We start from the raw sequence: 27,781 nt of genomic DNA, 5'->3' as shown, positions 1-27,781 counted from the left end.
GCCTCTCCCCTACTCCTTCCTCTGTCTCGCGGCAGCAGCTGATAAAGCGGTCTCTGCATTAGGCCGCTTATGTTTGAGCAGAAGGCTTCATCGCTGCTACTATACCACGGCAGAGATCCTGCTCTTTCTCAGACTCCAGAACTCATGGACCTAAATGTTTCCCTCAGCCCTACTTTCCATCGGACAGAATGACAGTCAGGACACGCAGGTGTTAGCAGGAGAAAGAAGAGTGGAAAGCTCAGATTTGAAAGAACAATAAAATGTTTCGGATCGTTCACTCAGCTATATGTTTTTCCCACACTCACTCTATAAAATTACATACTTTCTAGACTGAATGAACGGAAGCACGTTTCTTCTATTATATATCCTGAGTACAAATTCACAAGCAATGAGTGTGGCATACCTAATGTCCATGTCAGCTTAGAAAGGGGTAAAGTTAATTTTATGGACAAGAACTAAAAGTAATAACGTAAAAAAGAAAGAAAAAAACCTTAAGGTTCAAAAAAAAAAAAACTTAACTAGCAACTGTTCAAAATAAGGATGACAGTACCATCTACTGGGCAAGAGCAGATAGAACATGCTACTGAGATCATTATTTAATGATATTAAAGAATGTGATACAAAAACCAATTCTGAGTTCCAATTTTTAGTAGGCGCAAATGATGATTCACTTACGATGGGTAATTCTGCTCCCATGACTTGCTATGTAGGCTCATGTACTCTCACTTGACAAACGTGAGATGTGAGAAACAGCACCAGACTTTTAGAGTACGTAGAAAGGATTGCAATGGCTGACGCACTGGACACCACCCTGTATTATAATAACCCGAGAAAGGACACCAGAACAGACCTCTGGGTGAGAAGTGCAGGCCCGACAGTAGTAAGGGTCTGGCTCAAATCCCTTTAAAGTCAAAAGGTCCTATCTCTACAAATGCAACGTTTAATCTTCGCCATTTCTCCTTCTGCTAACATTAACTGCCATAATCGATAGTCTAAATACAAACAGACCTGCAGTGTCACCTGGTGACACCGTGAACAGCCTGAAGCCACAGACCGAGGGAGGACTGATGCACTACCCAGGTGTGAAATGAAGTTATGCGCACACTTGAGGAACCAGGACTACAGAAAAAAAGACAGAGGAGTTAAATGTCCCTGTGGCTTCTTCACTTGGATTGTGTGTCTTCCATGGCACGACGAGGGAAGAGAAATGTTAGGAAGAACAAGTGTGCTGGCGGAACTGGACGTCCGAAGACAGGATTCCAGAAAGATGGATGCATTGCCTTTTGTTTCCCCAATTGAGCACCTGGGTCCTCAATGATTTTATGACTGACTCTGGCAGGACACAAAACTCCTCAAGTGTCCTATTCTCCAACTAAAAATATGAAATCATAAACTTTACAAAAGTAATTCATTAAGCGTTAAGCAAGAAAAACAAACATACAGTTGGCACGGCAGCTTTTACTACATATGAATCTATCCAGGTGCCTCAGATTATCTGCAGGGTGGCAAGGTTTTGTTTATTTGGCTTAGCCTGAGCTACTTTAATTGTCTACTCTCTACTTTTCCTTCTAGGGTCAAAAGCCTTTTTTCTTCTTTTTGGGGGTCTCTTTAATAACAGATCACTAAAAGATACTCTAGAGGTTATGATTTCCACTTTATTACTTTTGGTGTTGAAACCTGAATCCCAGTTACCAATGCGCTTTAAGGGCACAGATCTTTGGTCACTAAACTATTTCAAACATTTAGCGAGACAAGGCTAAGCCATGCATTGCGAAGAAGGGCTGGATTTACAGCTGGCTTCTGCATTGCCGTAGCAGGTCTTGCTCTCTGATGAGGAGCAATTATTCTTGCCAGATAAGATGCTATCGCTCTCAGGGGAGCATCTGCGTTTTACTGAGGGACTCTGGGAGACTAACTCCTTCTGCCTCAGAGGACTAATTCTTTCTGAAGAAATGTTTAAGACGCCATTAGAAATTCAGGTAGAGAACCTCAGGTACTCGGGCTTGGGAAGCCCTGCCAGGTACCTTTCTACCACCTTTCCACAGTCAACCTGGGGACATTGCTCTACTAAAAGTTTATTTGTATTTTCAAAGAACAAATTAGGTAACGGTAAGATTTCTGAAGCTTGTCTAGGCAGAAGCGCTGTGACAATGACCACAACATTTTTGAGACTAGTGTAGTTTGAACACTTTGCTCGGAAGGGGCTCTGCCTCTGGAAAGCTTGCTCTGCTCTCTCTCTCTCTCTCTTCCCCTGAACCCTCCAAGAAGTCTTTACAAAGAGCACATTTTCAACTCAAAGAACATCTGATTTTCAAAGGGCTTCCTGGTCCCTGCCACTGAAGGAACCTTCTGTCTCTAACTGTGCACACTTCTCCTTGTGTCTGTTGATTCGAGAACACTGTCTTTAGACAACGTTGTACTAGTGTTAAGAGAGTCCGTTTCAACACCACCACCATCTCCTCCGCCCCAGAGCTGCAGTAACTGACTTGGTCAAAGGGGCCTCAGTTTCCCCATGTGTCAACTGGCAAGACAGACAGCAGGGGCTGTGAAAGGATGAAATACAGCGCAGGTAAGGTGCCCCCTCAGGGGGTTAATTTCCTATTTCTCTCACTTTTACAAACAAAAAGATGTTTGTGCTTTATCTCAAATAAATTGGCCCAGTGTGGGAAGGCTGAACATACCATTGACAAGTCAGGAAAATGCGCCAAAGATGGGGGAGGGGGGCAAAGAGGCAATGAGGCAGGAGGAGATGTGGGACCAGAGAAAAGTGGCGGCCAAAAATCCAAAAACCTTCAGGAGCTCAAACTCGGACAATGGCAGCTGCTTGAAAAGTTTAACCAGAAAAATGACAACGAAATTAGCCAGCGACCATGAGACTGTCACAAAGGCAGTTCTCTCAGGATGGCAAAATCCACAGAACATAAAGCCTGTTCGCACAACGGGAAGTTGACCTCCGCCTATGAGGCCAGGCTGTACCAGCTGGACAAACTTCAGTTGGATGGCTTAGGTACCAACTGTTCGGAAATCCACATGCCCGTGAACACACAAACCATTTAAAAGCAGCAGCCTGGGTAAGGCGAAGTTCTCAGCATGACGTGAGGAAGCCAATTTTATGAATTATTCAAAGTGTTAACATTTTAGTTTAGGAGAAAATTATTTTCTCAACCTTTTTTTTTTTTTTTTTTTTTAATTTTTCGAGACAGGGTTTCTCTGTGGCTTTGGAGCCTGTCCTGGAACTAGCTCTGTAGACCAGGCTGGTCTCGAACTCACAGAGATCCGCCTGCCTCTACCTCCCGAGTGCTGGGATTAAAGGCGTGCGCCACCACCTCCCGGCTTTTCTCAACCTCTTAAACAACTGAGATTGGGATGTAAGAAACACTACAAAATATAGTCAATGAGACGGTGTCATATGACAAAACTTTTCCTAGGGAGTCTCAATGCACACATCTACTCATCCCAGATAGGGAGCCCACAACAAACCAAAGTACTGATACTATCAAAGTTCAACTTGGTGAACAAAAAAAAAAAAAATTTTTTTTTAATTGGGGTTACTTTCAGAAGCAAAGATGACTCAGACAGCTGCATCACCAGAGCCTAACCCAGCATGGGTGGCAGCGCACAGAGCTAGGAACCTGGAGCACACTATCCAGCCTGCAGGCAACTCATCAGGATGGAGAGTGTCTTTCCAGGTGCCTTTGTTGAGCTAAACCTCTTCCAGGCGGGTCTGCTGTTTTGCTCCGATTCTTTGCAGCCTGACACTTCTCTCTGGAGAGAGACTCTCTGCTTTATTCTGTTGTTTTATTTTGGCAGGGAGAGGCCGAGTGAATCTGTTCAGTTTCAGGGACTTCCTGAAGCTATTAGAGTTGTTTAACTTCCTGCTTAAGGAATTTTTCTGTAGGATGACGAAATGTCTAAATCTCAGAGGAACCCGTTACCCAATAGATGGGCTGTAAATCTTCAATTTAAGGGGTTATAAATAAAACATTGTGTGTGGGATAAAGACACAGAGATAGAGAGGTGGAGGTGAGTGTTGTACGCACACACATTCTGGTGCACACACCATACATACAATACAGAGGCTGGGAGAACGTCTATGTCCTGCTTTGTCACCCCCCCACCTTGATAAAAGGCCTTTCTCTAAACTTTGTGCTCTTCCACTAAGTCATCTCCCAAACTCTTCAAATTATTTGTGAAAATGAGGTATCAAACAGTCTACTGCTCATGAAGTAGATTAGACACATAGCAATTACCCCAGTAATTACATCAGTGTAAAAGTCATATCAAATAACCCTGATTATAATACCCTAAATGACTTAATTACCTGATTATCTTAATAAAAATAATAGGTTAATTTCCAAAACCCATTGCTTAGAAAACTTTAAAGCAATCCAGATTTCTTAGGGATGGAAACTCCCCTTTATTACCAAATCTAACTAAAAGAAAGTTATAAATTTCCACCATTATACAGCAAAAATGCACAATAATAATATGCACACATGAAATAACAGAAAAAGACAGTTTTCATAATTTATTGCCAAGTCAGAAAATGCACACACTAAGTAATTATTTATATTCTTTCTCTATCCTTTCTAAAGTTGCGGATCTTACGGGTCCTAACAACCCCCATTTTTTTCCAGATAAAGCTTACAAAATGTAAAGATTTTAAGTAATCAGTCATAAGGCTTATTTTATTATTAATTTTGTGTATGTGGCTGGAATCAGGAGGCTGTGAGTGCAAGTATCCTTGGAACCCAGAAGACTGTTGAATCCCCTGGAACTGGCCTTCCCAGGCCTTGTGAGGCCTACCCAAACGAGAGTACCTTACAAAAGTAGTCCATGCTCTTAGGTGTTGAAATACCTCTCTACTCTCTGATTTTAAATAATCTGGCAAAGTTCACATGGCTGATATATGATTCCCATTATCAGAGCTTGAGGAACAGTATTTTTTCAGCCTTCTATATCCATCACTTCTCATACAGTTGGACTCTTGAAGAATGTCAGAGCCGCTCCATTCCTATTTGCTCTTGTATTTATTTATTTTACTGCAGAGCAATTTTGACCCAGAAGAACTAACTTATTCCATGACTCATCATCACATAAAACTAAAACTGAAAAATTTCTTCTTTTTAATAATTTTAAGTGGATTCATCATATGTGTGCATATTTATGAGTACCACTGGCTATTTCCATATACACCTATAATATGTAATGTTCAGATGAGGAAATTAGCTCTCCTACTTCCTCAAACATTTCCACTTAACACATTAAGCACATCTGTGATCTTTTTTAGTTAAAGTATACTATGCATTACTTTAGACTATAGCTTCCTATGGTACAAAAGAACACTAGAATTAAAAACCTCTGACTATGTTTTGATAACCACTTAAAAAACAAGAACAATAACAACAACAAAAAAAAAACTTCCTCCGGATTTCACTAAACCTCGCTGCAATAGTTTTGTTTCCTTAAACTCACTGGCACTTTGTACTTAATTAAAGCTAAGCCAACCAAAATCTCAAACATTTTTCCAACGGCAGGCAGATGTTTAAATTGTACCCCTGAGGATAAGTGAGAGCAGGGACTTGGCTAAGATATTTGTCAAGCAGCCATCAAAAGGATTAGATTTCAAGAAGCCTAAGTCAGGAGTAAAATTTTCCTATTTGAGACAGCACAGAACATCAAGTATTACAGAGACAGACTAAGTGACAGCCTGTTAGAGGGACAGGAAGTTTAAACACCTAAATGACTGAGTACAAACACAAAGTCTAAAAGGCCACAGACAGGTTCAAGGTCCCAGAGATAGGAACACAGCTAAACCAAATGAGAAATGAAAAGTGGGGGCAGTTTGAGCTCGCAGAACTATGTTTCATAGAGCAGCAGGTGGTCCTACTGTAGATTCAGTGGGGGCAGGAGACATGGGGTGGGCAGCACTTATACAGTGGGCAGACAGAACCCCATGAAGAATGGGGACAGTGATGAACAGCACATATATCGTGAGCAGACTGAACCCCATGAAGAGTGGAGACACATGGTGGACTAGCACATATGTATCATGGGGAGACTGCACCCCATGAAGAGCCCTTTCTATAAGATCACAGGCTGACTTATAAAAAGAACTTGCTGCTGAAAAAGTGATTATACAAAAACTTATATTCATAGTATAAATAATTTAAAGGCAGTGAATAGTCCTATTGATTCAAAATTTTCATATTATTTTACCCCATTTAATATAAAAACACTAAGGACCCACTCAAAGCTCCAAAGCTATTACTAAAATATTCAAAATGCTAGACCTTCTAGGTCTGCCATTTCCATATATATTGGCCAGCATCATAATAGAATCAAAACAGATAGATAGATGATCCTCCTCAGAGCTATTGATTAATTTTCTTAAACTAAGAACATTCTAAAAATATTCCTCAGTCCCCTAACCCAACTAACAATCTATCAATATTTCATGTTATCTTCTTACCAATTTACTGTAGAAGACCACATACTGTATAAAGCCATAACATATTTAATGGTTTGAGTTCTTATTTTATGTATGTAGTCACTGTAAAATACGCTCACACACAGATACACACAACATATAATTCATACATGATTAAAAAAAAAAACCCACCTTTAAGTCACTTCCTGGTAAGGTACCAACTCCATCCTTCCAGTCCATAACACTGAACACATCAAACTCTTGACCACTTGTGCTAGATGCAGATTCAGTCATGATTTACTTTTTTAACCTTGAAGAGGAATAAGGGAACGTAAATACTTCACATGCACATCAATTTGATTTAGTGATCATTACTACTTGTTTTTTTAATGACATTATTTTCTTGGTTCATCCATCTACAAACAACTGCTTGGAAAGTATCACTAATGGGCTGAGCACTGGTAGAGCACTTGCTGGTATGTGTGGGGCCCTCCAAGCTCTATTCTACTATGTGTCTGTTTGACTCTGTGTGCCAGAAACTGTGACCAGAGCTGGAGAGGCACTCGCTCTACTATACCACCAGCTTCGTACATTTTTTCCCCCTAAGCAGACATTCCTACAGGGAAGTTTAACTTCTAAATTAGATACTACAAAATGTTGAGAACAACTGTCAGTGACTTCGCATGATTTTCTTTCCTTATTAAGGTGAGAATTTTCACCTTTTCATTTAAACAAACATATTCAAGTTATCAGCATCAATGCTCTTGCAGTTGGGCTTCAGTATGAAACAAAATGAGGTGTACTTGAAGACAAGCACTGCGAATCTGGACAATCAGTCTGGTAACTGAGACAGTCAAGTCACCAAGTACCTAAGTGGAGGAGGTGGATAGTGTATATACAGTACGGACTCGCTGGACCAAAAGATGACTCATTCCTAAGCAGGATAGCCTAAGATCTCACACTAGGCAGAACAACATTTAAAACTGATGGATTGTTTGTTTCTTGACAATTCCATGTAATATTTTTGAGGAAATGTTGACTTCAAGTAACTGAGCCCTCTGAGAACTATAACCTCAGAAAGTGGAACCAAAGATAAGGGAACTACTAAATAAAATGTAGATTTAAAAGATACCATTGATGGTGGGAAAATAAAAGGGGAATTGAGTCCACCATTCACTGTCATCTATATTAACCTATCAATCACATGTCTGACCTACTAACACAACAAACATGAATGTGATTTTTATCAGGAAGAGATAGAGTTTGTTTGACTAAGTTGAAGCATCCGCCATAAACCCCCCCCGCCCCCCCGACAGCTTCCCACGAGCCAAGATGTTGCCAAGAACATGGAAAGGTAGTGACAGAAATGAGAATGAAGCTTAAAGTACTTAATGAGATGTGATGAGATTTGGAAGATTTACATAGTTCTTTGGAGACATGGTCTCCCAATGACTAAGGTATAATGTTACAACACTGAGCCCAGAGCATGGATTCGTTCCAACTCTCAGATCAATAAACTTTAATACAGGGTGAAATCTCAGTGTTCAGGTTTCAACTGTACACTGTACACCAACCCACCTTTAAAATAAACTACCCTTCATGGAGTTCTGCTGCGATATCAAAGATTTCCACTATTACTGAAAAGCTAGCAAAATATTCCTCTCTTTTCCAACCCTGTATCTACATTAATCCAGACTTTCTTCTTATACTTCAGCCAAAAAACAAACTGAGATAGACTAAAGCCAAAAGCAGCTGTAAGAATCCAGCTATCTCCTGTAAAACCAGACGTTAGACAGATTTGCAGAAGTTGAAACTATGGCAACTTCTCTGGTATTTATTACTACTATTTTATATAATTTATTGCTCTTTTATAAAAATTGTGTTTATATATATTATATAGTGAGCAATCAATTTTAACCCAGTATCAATATGCATAGACTATTGATTGAAAAAAAATACCTACTTGAGTTTTCAATCATAAAGGAGATTTAAGACCAAAACGTCAGAAAATCACTGCTGTGCAAAGTACTAGTAACTCGCTTCTCTCCATAAAGAAGAAATATTAACCAAAGGGCTGAACATGGAACTTAGATCAAAGCACACTTATAGAACATGGTGCCCAACCACAAGACACCAATTCACAAAACTAGTCCAATCTAAATTATTGAAAAAACATTCCCGGAAAGAAAGATGAAGAGCAACTGGTCATCTGATAATATCAAAGAAACACTACTACTGCTTCTTAAAGGTAGGATGACAGATACTAATACATAATATTTGTTTTCTTTTTTTACATTCATTCATTCATTCATTCACTCATTGTATGTATGTGTATATTTCAGGGCACACACATGCCACAGTGCATGTATGCATGTGTGGAGATCCAACAATAACTTGCAGGGAGTCAGTTCCTTCCTCCCATCACGTGGGTTCTGAGGGTTAACCTCAGGTCATCAGATTTGGTGGTAATGAGCCACCTCTGGCCCATCATTTATTTTGTTTTTGTTTTTTCTTGAGACACAGTCTTGCTAGCTGTGAACTCACGGTCTTCATGTCTCTCCTCCCTAAGTCCTAGGATTACAGGTACGTTCCACCACACCAGGGAGTACGTTCCTTTTAGTGGGAAGTTCTTCTGTATATTTTAGTGATACAAGCTGCAAATGGATAGGTGAGAAGACAGGCGAGAAATCTGTCTTAAACTAATCAATGGAGTCATGTGACCAAACAAAACTGATGCTGTGCTGGGAACTGTCCAGATGTGACCACAGGGTCTTTGATGACGACTCCTTCTACATCCTCAATTTTCCATATGCTTAGAAGAAATTGTTCAAGGTGTCATGTTTTCTCTTCAGGGAGAATCTTGTTTTGTAATACACTAACCACAACTTGCAATGAAGCCGTGGCTGGCCTCGATCTTATCCCCCTGCCTCAGCCTCCCATGTGCTGCGATTCCATGCTTGCTCCACTATGCCAGCAGGCTGAAGACTTTTAAAGTGTGCTCTTTTAATACACGTCATATGCATTTCTAAACGGTATGTAAAAACTCTGTACTTCTTGGAGTGAGAGACTTTCTTCCACTGAGAGTTTCCAGATGTGCCGATATTCTTTCTTCCCCCTTTGCTTTAAACAAAATATCAACTAGAAGACATTTCAAACTGTATGCAGTGTGAACCACAAGAAGCGGATCTCACTATTACTAAGGCTTAATCCTCAGAACAGGAACTAGGATATGATTGCCAGGGGAGAATTATGTGGGAAATTTTGAAGATATTAGATGAATTAAGACTTTGTTTAGGGTTTCTATTGCAGTAATAAAACACCGTAAGCAGGAACAACTTGGGAGGGGAGGGTTTATGTTATCTTACAACCCTCAAGTCACGCTCCATCACTGAGGAACTGCTGGCCAGGAACTCAAGGCAGGAACTGAAGCAGAAGCCATGGAAGAGTGCCGCTTACTGGTTTGCTTCTCAGGGCCTGCTTTCTTAGATCACCTAAGACCACAGGCCCAGGGGCGATACTGCTCCCAGTGGGCTGGACCCTCCAACATCAATCGTTAATCAAGAAAATGCCCTGCCTACAGATTGTTCTAAAAGCAATCTGGTGGAGGTGTTTTCTTTTTTTTCCTTTTTTGTTTTGTTTTATTTTTTTATCTTTTTTTTTTCTAGACAGCTTTTTCTATGTAGCCTTGGCTATCCTGGAACTCACTTTGTAGACCAGGTTGGACTCCTAATAGAGATCCACCCTCACACCCTCCCAACCCGCCCCTAGTGCTGGGATCAAAGCCAGGAGCCAGCACTGCCCAGCTGGAGATGATTTCTTAATTGAGGGTCCTCTTCTCAGATAACTCTAACTTGTGTCAGGTTGACAAAAAACAAACAAACAACTAGCCAGAACAAAAAGGGACTACACTGCAAAGGACTGGGTCCCTTTGAAGTAAGAGCGGTATTCTCTGATAAAACGCTTTCTCCTGCTGGGCAACCAGTAGGTAAGCAGAGTGGTTTAGTCTTCCCCTACCTTAAAGCCATGCAAGTACAAATGTCACAGCAATAGAACTCAACTCTAAAAGCTGGCAGTCTATAAAAGCTGTGGTGAACGCTCCCTCTACACTAATGATATTAGATGGGGCAGTAGCTTTTGATTCCCCAAAGTATACATGACCCGTTGACTGTGACTATAATCAAGGCATTGTTGCCCAGCATGCCTTTGCCAGTGACTACTATGGATGGCTCATCAAGAAATTGGTGGCATTTGCTGAAGTAAAGGATGATTACTGCTGGCACCAATACCATCCATTATAGTCCCAAAGGCCCCTTTTGTGATTAAAGCCCATTTCAGCTTTAATCCATTTAAATTACGGTCTTCTTGACCTAAGCATCTATGGTAGAGTGAGACAGCAAACTAAATGACATGTAGCACTATCTTCAGAATAACTTCCCGTCTCTCTCTAGTACCACTTCCTGGTCTCCGAACCAAAGCTGTACGACTTGACCCTCCCTTGAGATCATCTATCTATTGGATGAACCACCTCAGCTTCTCATGTAAACAAATCTCTGACAGACCCAGGTTAGTGAACTTTTCCCACAAGATGTTAATAAAGCTACTCCATTAGATACTAATAAAGACAGATATTGTTTTTTCCATTTTCTCATTTGTTTGTTTTTTTGGGGAATGTGTGTCCTGAGATTGAAACTGACACACAGCACTTCCAAGGTAGGCAAATACTGGCACCAGTTAGTAACTTATATTCAAAAACCCCATGTTAAGGGGCTGAGGATATAACTCAGTGATAGAAAATCCCCAGGACAAAGCAAACAAACAAAATAACAAACAAAAGTTTTACGTGATGAGGCTGAGCCTCTCTCTCCTAGTCACCGTAAACTGATCTGGACTAATAATCCAAGACCTTATCCTCCAATTTGGACAGTCTGCTTCTAGAATATTAGACTTCGGTGTGGATAAAACCTGAAACAATCCACGGGTGCATCATGGGTAGAGAGTTACAACCATTCCATGACATGAGATAAAATGACACAACAAAAGGCTCCTATTACTACAGGTCTCCATTCTAATTCAGAAATAATTCACGTCATGGTTAACATGTTTAATTTTAAACAAAGTGCAAAAATGGTGTGCCCCCCTTTGAGTAAAACAAAAAGAAACACAAAGGATGCGTTGTGTGTGCACATCAACTATTTTTAGAAGGATCTGTCAGAAACTGGGAATGCTAGCCGCGTCCAAAAACAGGTAACGATGCTAAACAAAAGCCATGTTGAGTTTTCTCTGTGTATCTACTAATGCTACAACAATACATTCAAACAGCACGATATAAATATGATACATTCTGCTTCATACTTATTTAAAAGTATATTATAAAAGGCATGCCTTCCCAAGAAAATATTTGCTACTGATACCAACAGGAGAAAGCACGGTCTAGAAGTCGCAAAGAGGAAAGGAGGCCTGGGAAGCTCTTGGGTAACTTACTGGGAGGTGTCAGCACAAGTGTCACACAACAGGCGGTTGAGGGGAGAAATGCAGGCTTCACTCCTTCACGGCCCGACCAGATGCAGCCCCAGCCCCAGCACTTACAGTTCCCACCATTCCTGAGCAACACCTGAAGCTCTGGTGACATTTACTAGTCTATCCTTCCTCAGAAATGTGACTCTGAATCATTTCTGCCATAAAGCTGAGGGGCAGGAGCACACCGCCAGGCCTGGCCAAGGGCCAGGTATGCTCTTAGTCACAGAGCTTATTCTTACTGCTACGAACACTGCAAAATAAAAGGATTTCTTTTAAAAAAAACAAAAAACAAAAACCTGTTTCTTTTTAAGAAACTGAGCGAGCAAAATTAACTGCTCGCCGAGTCTCGTGTTGAAGACGGACTAAAGGGAATATGGAGACGGTTATGAAAGTCATAGGCCCCGGCCACAAGAGAGACGTTTCGGATACACTGAAGTCTGAAATGTCAAACGCAATGACTCAGACACACTGTGTGAGCACAACGACTAATGTTCCAAAAGGAAATCAGTAAAAAAGATGTGCAAATTGACTTCGGTTAGTGCTCAGCACCCTACAGATCACGCAACGAGTGAGACAAGCAGCTAGGGTCTGTGGGGATTAAGTTCTACTTCAGCGATTTTACAGAACTTAGGTGCTACAGTTTCATTTATTTCGTATTTTTATTTTTTAATTTGAGGATTGAAGGTGGCTTGGGACCTACCCCTCACAAATGTCCTGAATCTACTCATCTCACATTGACTGAACATACGCAGGGTGTATGTGCTCTTCCTCTTCATGAGTCTTTTTCATACCACTTGTTTGCTCTTTCTGCCATGAGCAGATAAAAGAGAGGCTTGGGGAGAATAGCAGCTCCTCTGTAGGTGCCTGGAGCACTGTGAAGGGAAGAGACGAGATGGAGAGAAGATAACAGTCCTCCGAAGACAAACAGAACAACCTTAGTGGCTCAGCACAACGCAGAAGAGTGGCCCAACTCTCACCGGAAGTCTGGGCCAGCAGATGAAGGGAGCATACAAGGATGACCTGGGTACAGCATTGTGTGCAGCCTGGCCACTTCTGTTCAAAGCGTTTTCTCCAAAATTGATATTGACAGGGATGGCAAGTCAGTGCTCATCAGGAGCAAAAAAGACAGCGGCTGGGGACACAGCTCAGTGGAAGAAATCTTGTCACACAAGAGTAAGACTCAGAGATCAGATCCACAACATCCACTTCAATGCCAGGCAGGCCGGATGCTTCACCTTTGGTCCTAACACTCAGCACAGGAGACAGGGAAAGCCCAGAGCAAGCTAGCTAGACAGAATAGCAGAGTCAAGTCAGAGTTTAAGTCAGAGACCTTGTCTCAAGATAGGAGGTTGAGAATGATCAAGAAAGACATTTGACGTCAACCTTTCGCCTCCACACACAGGTGACCTGCACACGTGAGCACACAGATGTGAACACACACATACCACAAACAATGAGCTTTTATAACGAAACAAACAAACAAAAACCATAAATAAGGGCTGGGGTGTAGTCCAACAGTATACTGCTTGCCTAGAACTCCAGCTGCCCTGAATTCAGTTCCTAGGAACACAAAACAAGGAAACAAACAAAAGATCAGTTAAAGAGCCACAATCATTTTATACTTGCTTTCTTTGAAGCTGCACTTTCAAGCTTTTCATTTGACAGATGCAATTTCAAAATTAAGGTCCAGAGATGCGAAGGTTGTGAGCCCAGAGTGGTTATACAATGGGGCAAGCATCACATCAAAGAAGAATCATATTAACATTTAGAGAACATGATTAAAGATGTGTGATTCACACGAGAGGTCTGAGATATTACTGCTTGATGTTGATAGACTTACCTTTCTAAGCTTTGGTTAAGAAGACAACATACCTTAATAGCTTATATACAGAACCGGAAGCATTAAAATCATTACCACGAACCAGACAACATGACAACTGTGTCAAAGAGTCACAGGACAATGAAAGAAAGCCACACTCAGAGGCAGGAGCCCAGTGCTTCTTTAAGATCGTTAGCCAAAGAAGGCCTTTTGTTTCCTAGAAATCAGCATTCTTGCTGGATGTGGGGGTGTATGCATTTAATCCCAGCACAGGGAAAGCAGAGACAGCTGAATCTTCGTGAGTTCAAGGCCAGACTGGTTGACAAAAGTTCTAGAATAAATAGGGCTACGTAGTAAGACCCACTCACAAAAAAGAGAAAGAAAAATGATAGGAGAAATCTCACAAGGCTCTACCCTAGAGTAGGAACTACAGGCAATTAATGACACTCAGGGAGGGAGAATCGGTCTTCCCCAGGGATGAGTTTCCTAATTGGTTATCCAATACCAATACCAAGAAGTCAGCACTAAAAGCATACACATAAAAACAACATTAAATGGACTCAGCAGATTATATTCATATGTGTGTATATTTATATAGATGCGTGTACATTTATGTATGTGTGTATATATATACACACATATATTATGTGTGTATAACAATAATAATTTTTTAAAAAGGTCATGAATTTGAAGGGAGTGGGAGAACATGAAAGGAGTTAGAAAGGAGATGGGGGAATAATGTAAACAAAGTACTCATATATGAAATTTTCATATCAAAACTGTCTTAGCCGGGCGACGGTGGCGCACGCCTTTAATCCCAGCACTCGGGAGGCAGAGGCAGGCGGATCTCTGTGAGTTCGAGACCAGTCTGATCTACAGAGCTAGTTCCAGGACAGGCTCCAAAGCTACAGAGAAACCCTGTCTAGAAAAACCAAAAAACAAACAAACAAACAAACAAACAAAAAAAAACTGTCTTAAAGTGGCTCTTTCATTGTTCACACTCTAGAAAGACTACTGGTCTCTTCCCAAAGCAATTCTCTTGTCATAACCAAGAAGAATATGTCAAGGGAGGATGGGAAATCTGGCGTCTACGTATCTCATCACCCACGACTCCCCATAGTACCACTGCCCTGGGCAGACTGTACTTAAACAAGACGAGACTGCAGGCCAGGTAATAAGTCCCAAAGACTGCTCCCTCCAGATGCGGTTTTGGAAGCCATTTACTCATGATAAAAGATTTTGTGATTTTAAAAAAGCGAAATTCTTAGCAGCCTTTGGGAGAAGCAAGGCCGAGGCTCTCAGCCATACGTAGTGTGCTCTCTCAATGTTCTCTACAAACACTCAGCCCTCAGCCTTGGGCTCCTTATCACAGTACATGGAGTCCCTGGACTCCTCACTATAGAACATAGTTTTATAGGACACAGCTCACTTATCTTCAGATTAGACTCCACTACTAGGATGCTAGCTTCAGATCTAGCTGCTGGTTGGCATCCCTGTGCTGAGGTCTATGGTGTCTAATCCTGGGAATGGCCCCCAGACCTAAAATCCTGTAAGTCCAGTCTTGAGAAACTGATCCTGAGAAAGATTTGGTCCCTTCATTATAAGGCCTTCCTAAAGGTCTCAGAGACTTTCCATACTTCCTATATGGCCTTTATTGGGACATTTTCCGTTCTCCAAAGCACCACATACACAGGGCCCTCATACACAGTCAAAGAACCTAACAGACAAAGTTAGAGAGACACCGACATATGGAGGCAAAAGGGACTCTGGTTAAAGACGTCACCAACACAAGCTAGCTTGAACCCTATAACTTTCTTTTCACACTGGTAACGACTATTATCTCCACTTTAAAAGTAAGAAAATTCAGGCCATCTGGATAAGAAACACTCTTTCATTTTCCAGGACAGTACCCAATATCTTTCTTTATTTTACACAATAGAAAGGAAAGTGTCTCTAGTAAGTGTGGTCAGCAAAGGCTCAGGAGGCACAACCCTTGGGATTAAACGTCAGTCTCACAAATCTCTAGGTGCCACCTTAGGCAGGGCATCTGTGCCTTCCTCAGCCTTCACTGCTTGGGCTACAAAACAGATAGAAATATCTACTTGCCAGGGACATAAAAACTTCTTTTTGTTACAGTGTTCAAGTTGAAATGCTCTGCCTAATGGTTGGCCATCCAGAAGAAAGGAAAACAATGTATTCTGTATGTCCAGGCTCCTCCCAGCTGGAGGACCACAGGTGTTGTAAGCAGCGCAGGGCAGAAGAGAACTGGGCCAAGACTGCATTAGGAATCCTCTGGAATTATTCAGTCGTTCAGAGGCTGGACGAGAAGCCCAAGGACTCTTGAGATTTCATTTCAAAGAGAATACGGAAGAGTTTGTGGAGTCTCCCAAACACAAGGTTGGTAACTTAGTTTTGCCAAAATCTTTCACAAACAAACGAACAAAAAAATTTAACAATTTGAAAGCACATAAACATAATGAAGACCTAATTTCTGAACAACTACCATGAATGAAGCCACCACCGACCTTTCTGTTATATTTATGCTAAGGAAACATTAAATGTTCCTCTGTGCCCACAACGGTACTTGTAAAACCTGCTTTGCAGAGAGCAAGTAGAAAGGCAACAGAAAGCGGTGAGAAGGTAAGTGGGAAAAGAGAGATCAGAGGGGTTCCAGCCAGAGAGGACTGCTGTAATAACTATAGGGTGAGTCTCTGCATGAACCGCGGGATGCACACAGAGTACCCACGGAGATGCCCAGGGAAGAGCAGAAAGACAGCAACTGCCCCTGATTATAATACCTGCACTGAGTCCTGATCACCTACAAGGAAAAAGAAGGCTTTGAAGGAGAACTTTTTGCTAATTTTCAAAATCCCTCAGAAAGACTCAACGGTAAGTGTAACATTTATCAGCTGGGTGAACTAGCGTTGGGGTGTGAGGGATTGGTTTGTACAGGGTCGCCCTGTGACCACGAGAACTTGGGCTCAGATCCCAAGAACTCACATTAGAAAACACTGTGGTACACGCTGAAAGGCAGCAAGATGAGATGAAGGCAGAGGAAGGGGAAACCCCTTGGATTTGTTGGCTGGTTAAATGCCTAGTGTACTTGCTGAAAGTCCCAGGCCAATGAGATCCTGTCTCAGATAAAAGGGGTCAGGTGCTGGAGTAAACATACAAAGGGTTGTCCTCAGACCTCCACATGCACTTATGCACAGACAGACAGACAGACAGACAGACAGACAGACAGACACACACACACACACACACACACAAAGAGCGATCAAAAAAGAGTTATGGATGCAGCTCAGAGGTGTACTGCTTGCATCATCTACGTAAGGCACTGCATTTAGGCATCAATACTGGGGGGAAAAGGGGGGTGGAAGTGGGGAGTAGCAGAACAACAGACTGGCGGAAGAGAGCACTGGGGAGACCAGAAAGAAATTCACTTCTCCATCCATGTCATGTTCTCCAATAAAAATTCCCAGCTGACAACACGGCCCTAAGTACCTAGTTCACTGCCTGGCAGAAGCGTAGCTCTCGTGCTTCAATAAACTCCCCTCACTTAAGCGTCAGAAGAACACATCAAAAGAAGTTAAATTCAGACCTCTTAAATGGGCTTATTCAATAAGGATAAGAGAGAGCCAAACTCGCACTTGAAGCATCTCTCAACAAACACATATTGCTACAAAGAAAAATTTCCCTTTCAAATCAAGCATGACAGACACAAGCTTTGATATTCTACTCGCCCGGCCTGATAAGAACTCTGAGTTGCACACATATTGGAACTGCGATCTGTACTGGAGAGATGATAAGTTCTGCCCCGAGGGCCTGGGTTCACATATTGCGAGCTGACAGAACTCTAGATTATTATGATGTGAGAACTGAAACGTTAGTACAATCAAGAACCGATCCTGGAGGCTATCGGGCTCCTATTATCCACAGGCCCTGAGCAACGGAAAACACAAGAGTCAGGTAAGCTCTATGAAGCCTTTAAATATACATTCCGTAATTAGGATGGTCAGCTCTTGCCATTCTCCCCGTACTCGCCCAGCTGGCCAATTGTAGGTAGAACAGCCTTATTTACAGCATCAAAGAATTTCTGTGACTTGCTGCCTGTGCCGTCATGAAGACTATGCAAAGCAGTAGTCGCCAGGGTAACCTTTACAAAATCTCAACTTCCTGCCCCTTAGTTCGTTCCTGTAACAAGAAGGTGAAGCGTTTGAGCTTCTGTGGCCTAACCTATTTACTTCCTCTGAAGGAGGAACAGAAAATGAAAAATGTCTTTCAAGAAAGAAAAGAGAAATGTAGACAGAAAGTGAAGATCACATTAACCGACGTTAACGGGCTGACGGCCTATTTAATAAGCTCCCGTCAAATGCTTTTGCGTTCATGTTCCATGCACAGAATAGGAGACACTGCAGGGCAAAGAAGGCTCGGAAGAGCGCCACCATCTCATCAACATACTACACTGGAATGACAATAATAGAAATCCTACACCCATCAGAGAGATCCAAGGGCCGGGAAAAGAACAAGGACCTGCCTGACACAGACACTTCCACGCTTGTGCTACATATGCATGAACTCAGATTTAAAAGAAAAAGAAGCTAAAAGTAGTGCCTTGTTCTTTTTATTTCATTTCATAATTTTTAAATGCTAAGAGCAGCATCTTCTTTTTTTCTGCTTTGTGTTTTTATAGAACGCAGAACCAAAATGGAAGCATTTACACTCTCTCTCTTTTGCATGTAATAAATTAGATTTGACCAGATTTCCTTTCTCTCGCAGAAGTCATGCCTCCAGGCTTATCTCAATAACCCTTTGTAGGCAGCCTCCCTATCCACAGATTGAACTGTGAAGCTGCATCCACCAAGGAAGCCCATACCAACAGGTTGAATTATTTAGATTACTTAACACCCAGACATGATTAGCCATGCAGGCCTTCCAATTCACTCACTATCCAGGAGTCAATGGTGAAACGGATGGGGGAAAGACTCAGGTGATTTTGCAGGCTAAGCAACCTTATTTCAAACACTCTAGAAACACAAAACTAAACACAATATAAAGGTATGGTCCCACTTAGCAGGAGTGGGGGGTGGGAGGGGACGCGGTCAAATCTGAACAATTCATTACTCTCTAGTCAGCACTTGTGATGACAACTTTCTAAGCCACCCTAAAGTCCTGTCTGATGTGAACAGCTCACATAGCAGATATGTGTGGCCACTGTACCAACTGAACCCCTGAAGAAGGCAAAGGGGCCCTTCCTTCCCGCACCATACACTCGGCCTTCTGATCAGACTAGCACCGGTAGTTGAAGCACTGTTGCGGAAATATTTCCAACCCAGATTGTGTTTGCATTTTTCCTCTAGGATACCACACTACTATCCACCAGCACCACCCCACCTATCCACTTGCTATCCCCCCTCCTGCGCGTACGTGTGTGTGTGTGTGTGTGTGTGTGTGTGTGTGTGTGTGTGTGTGGTGTGTGTTATCCCTTAAGTTTCTTCTTTTACAATCCTGGCTGTTGAGTGAATTTCATCATCTTTTCAGTCTGTGTCAGTAAACTTAGGTTCCATTTTTCCTGTGTTAAAGAGGATTGAAGCCAGAGTCTCAAACGCTAGACAAACGCTCTACCACAGTCCCAGCCTCTCTCTGCTCTTCTTCCATGTTACTAATACTGTATGTCATTTCTATCAGAGGACTTTTTAGCATAACCCAATCAATATCAATAATCTCAATTCTCAACTTAAAGATTGAGATAAAAAGATAAATATTTTCTTCCCATCAATCCTTCTTTATTGTTCATTAATATGAGCCAATACATCACAGAAAACACATTAATCTGGAAATATGTTTTTATTTTAACTCTAGGAGTTGTTGTTTGAAAATCCGAAGTCTAAAAGTAACAAAACAGTTCTAGGCCCATACTGCCATTTTCTTTGGCCCTCCCCCTTTCAAACAGTACGAAATGGATTTGGACAAGTTACTGAAGTATCTCTGAGGACTGAGTTACTTTGAAAGGAAATAACAAGTGAAAGTGGGAGATGAGACACAGCAGGAGGCTCAAGCAGCTGTACTCTGGGTTCAAGGCCAACCTCTCCCTCAGCTACAGTTGGACTTAAAGCTGCCTTGGGCAACACAGTGAAACACTGTATCAAAAACAGAGGTAATAACACAAATGTTGGAGACTAGTGGAAGTGAAGGCACTGGCGCTCTCTATCCATCTCTAGGTCAGCAGCGTGGGTAACAGCACATCCAGAGATATCCTGTGTACCTGTGACTTAATCTCCACTGCACACTCACAATCATGGTCTGTATATTACCATATGTGTACAGCTTATCTCTCTAGATTACGAGCACACTGAGTCTAAAGACTGACGCTCTGGAGCTCAGTAGACAAAACATTCATTGATTCAGCGCTAAATGCTGATCACGTGACTACCCCCCAATACTGATCTATGTAAAACAGATGCTCCACAAAGGAGCTGAGTGAACTCAAAACATGTATGGTACGTATGGGACAGAAAGATCTTAGAGAAGGCGTTTACCATATAATGTGCACACAACCCTTTTAACTTCCACCAAGGCTCCTAACTCTAAACCACTTTTTCATTTAATTGCACGTATTTCTCTCCCACAGTGTATGTGCATGCATGTGTGTGCGAGTGCACACATGTGTCTCTGCACTCACCTACAAGCACACATGCCGTGGCACTCCTACGGAAACCAGAGAAAAACCTCCTCCTTGACTAGATCAGACTCAGGCCACCTCACTCTGCAGCAGGGGCCTTTGCCCTTTATCCATCTCCATGGTTCCCAATCCACTTCTCTTTCCAACATCACCCAACTTCAGCCAAGGTCCTTGGACATGTTCTTTTCCTTCCTCCAAACTACCTGATTCCTAATGGGATGCCCTCAACCCCATATCAAGTTCATCCATCAGGGTGATGTGTTCCTGGTACCGCCTTTCTCCACCTGTTGCATAATAACCATGAACAATCACTGACTCTCATCCACACACATCACTAAGAAAATTTATCATTGTGAAAAGACAACACCTGAGAATATCTCCACTGGATAATGAAGACTTCACAAATCATCCATCTGCTTACCTACCTACTTAGCTACCTATAAAGATAGATAGAAAATAAAGACTGTACAAAAAATATCACTTCCACAGATCCCTTCAACTTCAAGACATCACATACATGTGAACACGTAAGTATTTTAAATACAGTATCTTAGGATTCTAAGGCAGATGAATCCATCCAATGGTAGCAAACAGGAAGAGTGATAGAGCAGACCTTCACCAGCTCACCTTGTGAACACACTGGTCAAAGAAACGGCATCACTTTGACCAGAAGCACAACTAAGGTGTTCCTCAGTCCTGATTAGAAAGTGGTTTACTCGTTTCTGGAGACTAATGATCATGGGATACATACTGTCTCTCATCTATGACATCATTTGACATCATCAATCAGCACGCAAGTTCACTGACTTCTATAACATGAAGAGCACGTGTTCTCTTCATGGCCCAATGTGCACTTGCTACACTATTGCCATACACACACTAGAACAGCCCCAGCAGCTGTTGCAATCGGCAGAGTTCTCAATTATCTCTCCTCCTGGGCTAAAGAGCTTGGGAGCTCCAAGGGAACAAAACCTCGCCTCTCAGATTTCAACACTGTTAAAACTCAGTAGCAACTAGTTAAGAAACCAAAAACACTGCTTGAGGGAAGACTCCATGTCCTATCTGTTACCACATAAAGCTACCTCTCTTACAATGGCCCTATCTTGACCTATCGACCATAAACCATGGCTAGCTTATCTATGACAATGCATGATGGGGCTGGAGAGATGGTTCAGTGGTGAAGAGTATTGGCTGCTCTTCCAGAAGAGTACGGTTCTATTCTTAGCACCCACATGGTGGCTCACAATCACCTGTAACTCCACTTCCAGAGGATTCCAAAATGTCTTCTGACCTCCCTAGGCACAAGTGGTACACAGACAAGCATGAAGGCAAAACGCCAATAGGCATAACACCAAAATAACAACAACAACAAAAACATGGAGTTTACTCGAGAACTACCTCTCTCTCAATTACTCCATGGTTTAAAAAATGGACAAGTACATATTCTCTCCTTCACTACTGAGTGTTTAGACCCCCAGGATATTGATCGGATAGCCTATAAAAAGGAGATGAAATAAAACGAATAAAACCAGAACATGTCAGGCTTTGCTTTGTCAGGTTCGGTATCATTAGGTTGAAGATAATAACAGAGTACTTCTCTCTCTCTGTTTTTCCATCTAGATTTTAGAGAGTTAGTGATAATGAACAACACAGTGACAAGGACGTCTAAAAAAACAGGTGGGGGGAGTCTTATTTGAAATGTTCCTTCAAAGCAGACATTCTCAGGAATCAATCTCTGCTCTCCCCAATCATTCCCGTTTCTACCTCCCAGTCACCTGTCTCCTCTCACCGTCCTTTCCAGCAGAATCACTTGAAGCCACCAAAATGTTAATGACAGTAAACAGACTCCCATCCCACAGCGATCCAGCATGACAGTAAACAGACTCCCATCCCACAGAGACCCGTACTTCACCCTACTGTTCCCACCAGCAGGTATTACTTATAAACATTTCCTTCCTTAGCCCTTCTATTCATTTGGGACAAAGTTCAGGCTTTGTAACCAGCAGCATGATAGAGGGCTGTTCCTCCACTCAACAACCGACATATTTTTTCATAAGAAATAAAAGACACCGGAGCTGGAGAATTGGCTCAGCAGTTAAGAGCACTTGTTGCTCTTGCAGACGACCTGAGTGGACCCATAGCACCCACTTTCGGTTCTAGGGAATCCAACACCTTCTTCTGACTTTGGGGTTCACCAAGCACAAACGTGGTACACATACATGCAGGCAAAGCACACACACATATAAAGTAATAAATAAAAAAAAATACGTAAATCTGTTTTGTGTTTACTTGTTTTGGTTGATTGGGTTTTTTTTTTTGTTTTTGTTTTGTTTTTGAGTCAGGGCTTCTCTGGGTAGCCTTGGTTGTCCTGGAACTAGCCCTGTAGACCAGGCTGGCCTCAAACCTACAGAGATCCACCTGTCTCTGCCTTCTGAGTGCTAGGATGAAAGGCGTGCACGACCACTTCATGGCATAAACAAATGATTCTAAAGAAAAAATGTAAATAATAAGGAAAGACAGACAGACATAGCCAGGCATGATGGTACATGACTTAGATCCTAACTCTCCTGAGACAAATGTGGGAGGAGCTCTGTGAGTTCCAAGTCAGTGTGGTCTACATAGAGAGTCAGAGCAAAAATGAAAGGATGGAAAACAGGCAGGTGAGGTACATGGGCCAGAGTGGCTAAGTCTTCCCAAACCACAGGCCTGTCTGGCCTAACTCCCAAAGACAGTTGTTTCAGAAACCGGAGAGTGGTGCCACTTTGCCCAGGAGAGATGCTGGAGACAAATCCAAGATAGTGTCTCAAAAAACAAAAATAAGAAAGAAAGGAAAGTGACGTAAAAGAAAGAAGCTGCTAGAACCTTTTGACAGGTATATATGCTATCGTAGAATAAAGCCAGGAACTGAATCACTGGCTCCACACTAAAGAGCCTGACTCTTGTTCATCACAAAGCCTGCTGACAGTGACAGGGTCAAATGACCACCACACACTTCAACACCTCTTTACAGGTCTCAAAACTTCCTTCCTTTACGAGAGAGAGGGAGAGAGGGAGAGAAGGAGGGAGAGAAGGAGAGAGGGAGGGAGAGAGGCCAATGTTGACATTCCCATTTTCCAGAGGGGAAAATCCAGGGTGAAGGAGGCCCAGTAACTCATACAAGATGATATATTAGATTGCAGAGTTCAACTTTCTGATTCCCATTGTAGCTTGCTATCCACAGCCACAGTGGCTGCTCAAATGAAGACTAATAAGCAGTGTCTTCAATCCAGCACACAGGTACTGCACTGACTACTCCAGCAAGCTGGGGTTTTGTCCCTGGAATTGTGCTCATGTTTGCACAGCCTGGTGATTGTTCCTGTCCACTGTCTCTGCAGCATCACCCACACATGGCCGAGGACTAGACCTATGAATTCTCTAACTGCACTAATTAAGTCAGTGCACAGCAGAAAATGACAATAAATCACTGTTTACAATCACTTTTATTCTGGCCACTATTCAGTTTCACTTGTAAGCCACGCCTGACCCACAGAGGATAATTAACTCTGCTTGTAAAAAGAAGGCTTGGGCCAGTGAGATGGCTTAGCGGGTAAAGGCATCTGTCACTCAGGTCTGACAACCTGAGTTCAATGCCCAGAACCCATATAAAGATGGAAAGGAATAACCCCAATGATGTCCTCTGTCACACATGTGATATGATGCACCCCCACACACACACAAAGAGAGAGAGAGGAATATTAATAATTAAATAAAATTTAAAAGTAAAGTTAACTTTCATGCCCTTTTGTTTCTGCCAAACAGGAATTGGCAAACTATTTCTTTAAAGATTTATTTATTATGTATACAATGCTCTACTTGCAAGTATGCTTGCACACCAGAAGAGGGCACCAGATCTCATTACAGATGGTTGTGAGCCACCGTGTGGTTGCTGGGAATTGAACTCAGGACCCCTGGAAGAGCAGCCAAAATTCTTAACCTCTGAGCCATCTCGCCAGCCCAAGTAGCAAATTCTTTAGAACTGAGACAGAGGAGGCAGGAAAGTCAGTGGGAAAGGAGAAAGAACGATTAAAGAGAAGAAGTCAGATATTCTAACCCAGCTGTGGTTTCCCCCATCAAATGGTTCAGATTCTAAAGGTAGGTCCTAGATTATTTATTAGGGTTAAGCCAGCACTCTCCAAGATAAGCAAAGAGATCTTATTAGACAGAATCTAAACAAAACTATATATACCCATAGAAATGTTTTAAAAACTCACAAGTCTATGCTATATTCCTAAGACATGGTATCTGGCAGAAGTAAGGCCTTCTTGGATTTAATCCATAGGAGACACATAAATGTTAATTACATGTTAATTAATTAACTCCCCCTACACCGCCATAAATTTTAGCTATAAAATTGTAGCTCAGACCCCAAACACATTTAAAGTCACATTTAAAGTTCCCGTTTCTTTCCTACTACTGTATACTTAATTATTCTTATTTTTTTTCCTATTGTATATTTATAAAGGTAGCCACCACACCGCTTTGTTCTGGTTTTCTCACTTTCTTAATTCAAAAGGAAGAAATTGCTTTCAGTAGAAAAGAGGGCACTGCAACGTTAATTAAGAATCCAACAACAGCCCGGCCTTGACGGTACAGGCCTTTTTAATCACAGCACTCAGACCGAGGCAGGCCGATCTCTGTGAGAGGCCAGCCTGGTCAACAGGGAAGGAAGGTTCCACAACAGCCAGGGCTACACAAAGAAACCCTGACTCGAAACACACCCTCCCACTCACCATCCCCCGGACAAGAAAAAAAGAAAATAATCCAGTAAACGGGGTTGGGGAAAGAGCTCACAAAAGAGACAACCACAAAAACATGAAGAGGAAGACGTGAGTTCAGATCCTGATAACTCCCACAAAAACACCCTCAACTGTAACTTGAGCACTTAGGGAGGGAGGCAACCTAAGGAGCTCTGTAGCTCATTGGCTAGACAATCTAACCAATCAGTGAGCCAGATTCAGCGAAAGCGATCAGGTTTCAGGAAGGAGAAAAAAAAAAGGTGGTGAGCAATGCAGGAATCTCCCCAAGAACCCACACCAAACACACACAGGCTAGCACAAATCTTCATTTTCCCTCATCTTTCAAGGACTCTTGGTGTCTACTTGTTCATAGGTTCAAAGAACTTGCCAAAAACTTAGGATCGTTTCCCTACTAAACCTGACACACACTCTCCTTGATTTGCAAAAGCAGTGTTCAGCATTCCTAGTATAAAAGAAAAGAAATTGATCGCAACACGTGACTCTTACCTCAAGGCGGTGGTAAAAGGCAGAACTGTCTGGCGGCCTTCACAACTGCTGTGCACCCCAAGATTCTCCTAAGGATCTAGCTTTGATTTTAAAAGAGGAAAAGAAAGAAAATAAAAAAAAAAATCAAAGCCCTCTCCTTAAGCCTGCACATCTATAATCTCCAATTCAAACTCAACATACATAGTTTCACACGACATCTCTCTATGTATTAGAATAAAGTCAGCCAGTTCCACATGAGGCGAAATTAACTTTAATCATTCACATCATCCCCATATTCTAAATTCACACAACAAAATTCCTCATTGTAAACAAGAGTAGTGCTATCTAAGCACTAGGGACAGTACTGAGGCAGGAAGATAAAGGTTCAACACCAGCCTGGGCTATATAGGTCAGCCCATCGTATGTATGAAGACAGGCGGCAGTTACAAGGGTGGTTTGACACAATCTTCATTTTTCTGGTTTTCACCTTTAAAATTCAAGATCCTTTACAGTATACACACTGGGAAATAGGTATGAAACTCATTTAAATATATATATATATATATATATATATATATATATTAAAATCATAAATTATACAAAGTATCCCCGTAATAACTTTTTACTTAGTGAATCAAAATTATATTCTTACAAAGAGAATATTTATTTTATAAGTAGATATGTAGGTTAGTGAATAACTTTTTAACCTGAAATTACATGGATCAGAGAACAAAATGACAGGCTCATAGAAAAACAAATTTAAAAGTTTTTTTTTTTACTTTTTGCAGTTTTAAGCACGTTTTACTTTGATTTCTCCTTAACGTTCCAAATTAAGCTACCTGTCATGACTCAGAGTGGGGGAAACAGTGAATGATAAAACAAATTTCCTTATCTACGGTATGCCGATCTCAAATCTCAGAATAAAAGGATTTCTTTTTTTAATGTAAGCAAGAAAGAGCGGAAATCACAGGACCCGAAAACTCCCACTTCATTGTTGTCTGATTTACAAACTTTCTATTTCAGATCAGCACCGTTCCCACATCTAGCTGCTAACTCGGGTCCTCTAATTACTTCCACGTCTAAACGGACTGCGTAGCTACAAGTAAAGGCCAAACTTTGCTCTCTGCCTCGCGAACTTAGGATGAGTGTAACCACTAGAGGTCCCCCTCGGCCAGTTTTGCGGGCTCACTATTTTGCTACACTTGAAACTTTCCGGAGAAATGCTCTCTACTCGAGTCAGTGTTTTTCTAAAAACTTGCGCAAAAATCCACGCGACCGAGGTAGCCAGTACAAAGCCTCCAGGGCTCCCCACACCAATAAAGACATCACAACCAACCATCTACGAAAACCGAAATAAAAATTCAACACACACACACACACACACACACACACACACGGGTTTTTATTTCTCGTCTCAGTTTCCTTTAACTTAGAACAATTTTTTAAAATCTATTTTTGTTCCTGGGCACTTTGGGTGATCTCAAATGCATGTTTCTGGCGGTGGCCCCGAGATGGCAAAGGAGCGGGCCAAGGGATGCAGAAGGCGGGGGGAAGGGCCGTGCAAACGGCGCCCGAGGAAGTTGCATAAGGAAAGAGACTCCGTTTTTCGCCCCCCCCCCAAAAAAAAAGAGAGAGAAAAAAAATCAACGGGGAAAAAGGAGGAAAAGGAAGCTGGGCGGTGGCTGCAGGACAGAGAAGGGAAACCAAAGCGACGTTTACCTTCGTGTCCCCGTGGAAGGGTGGGGCAAGAGCCTTGACCCACGCGACCCGGCAGTGCGGCTCGATCTCCCACCCCGGCTATCACGGAGCGCGGACGGACAGACAGACCTCTGCCTCGCGCGGGCCGGGCGCGGAGCAAGCCGCCCAGCCGGTCAACTTTCTCTCACGGTCGTGCGGTGGGCCGCGATCGGGGGTTCGGATCCCACAACCCTCCCCCCTTTTTTTTGTCTTTTTGGTTTTTATTTTTTTTTCTCCACCCTCAGGAGGCGATTAAAGTTTTCCCTCCGCCAGCGCGCCCCTCGGCCCGCCGCTCTCTCAAGTTTGCCTCCTCCTCCGGTCGGCGGCTGGCGGGG

At 42.2% G+C, this 27,781-nt stretch overlaps 1 protein-coding gene across 1 annotated transcript in view; it reads right to left on the bottom strand.

The window, feature by feature from the left end:
* Positions 1-27,770, bottom strand: part of L3mbtl3 (L3MBTL3, histone methyl-lysine binding protein) — a 112,665-nt gene extending 84,895 nt beyond the window's left edge. The window contains exons 1-3 of the mRNA XM_013351442.2: positions 27,429-27,770; positions 25,731-25,806; positions 6,623-6,740 (exon numbers count right to left, since the gene is read on the bottom strand). Coding sequence (XP_013206896.1) covers positions 6,623-6,724 — 102 coding nt within the window. The 5' untranslated portion in view covers positions 6,725-6,740; positions 25,731-25,806; positions 27,429-27,770. The remainder of the gene's footprint in view (positions 1-6,622; positions 6,741-25,730; positions 25,807-27,428) is intronic.
* Between the last annotated feature and the right edge of the window lie 11 nt (positions 27,771-27,781).

The sequence above is a fragment of the Microtus ochrogaster genome, linkage group LG4, assembly GCF_000317375.1.
Source record: "Microtus ochrogaster isolate Prairie Vole_2 linkage group LG4, MicOch1.0, whole genome shotgun sequence".
Lineage (NCBI taxonomy): Eukaryota > Metazoa > Chordata > Mammalia > Rodentia > Cricetidae > Microtus > Microtus ochrogaster.
Note: the sequence above shows the minus strand (reverse complement) of the source record. Positions and strands in the feature narration are given on the sequence as shown.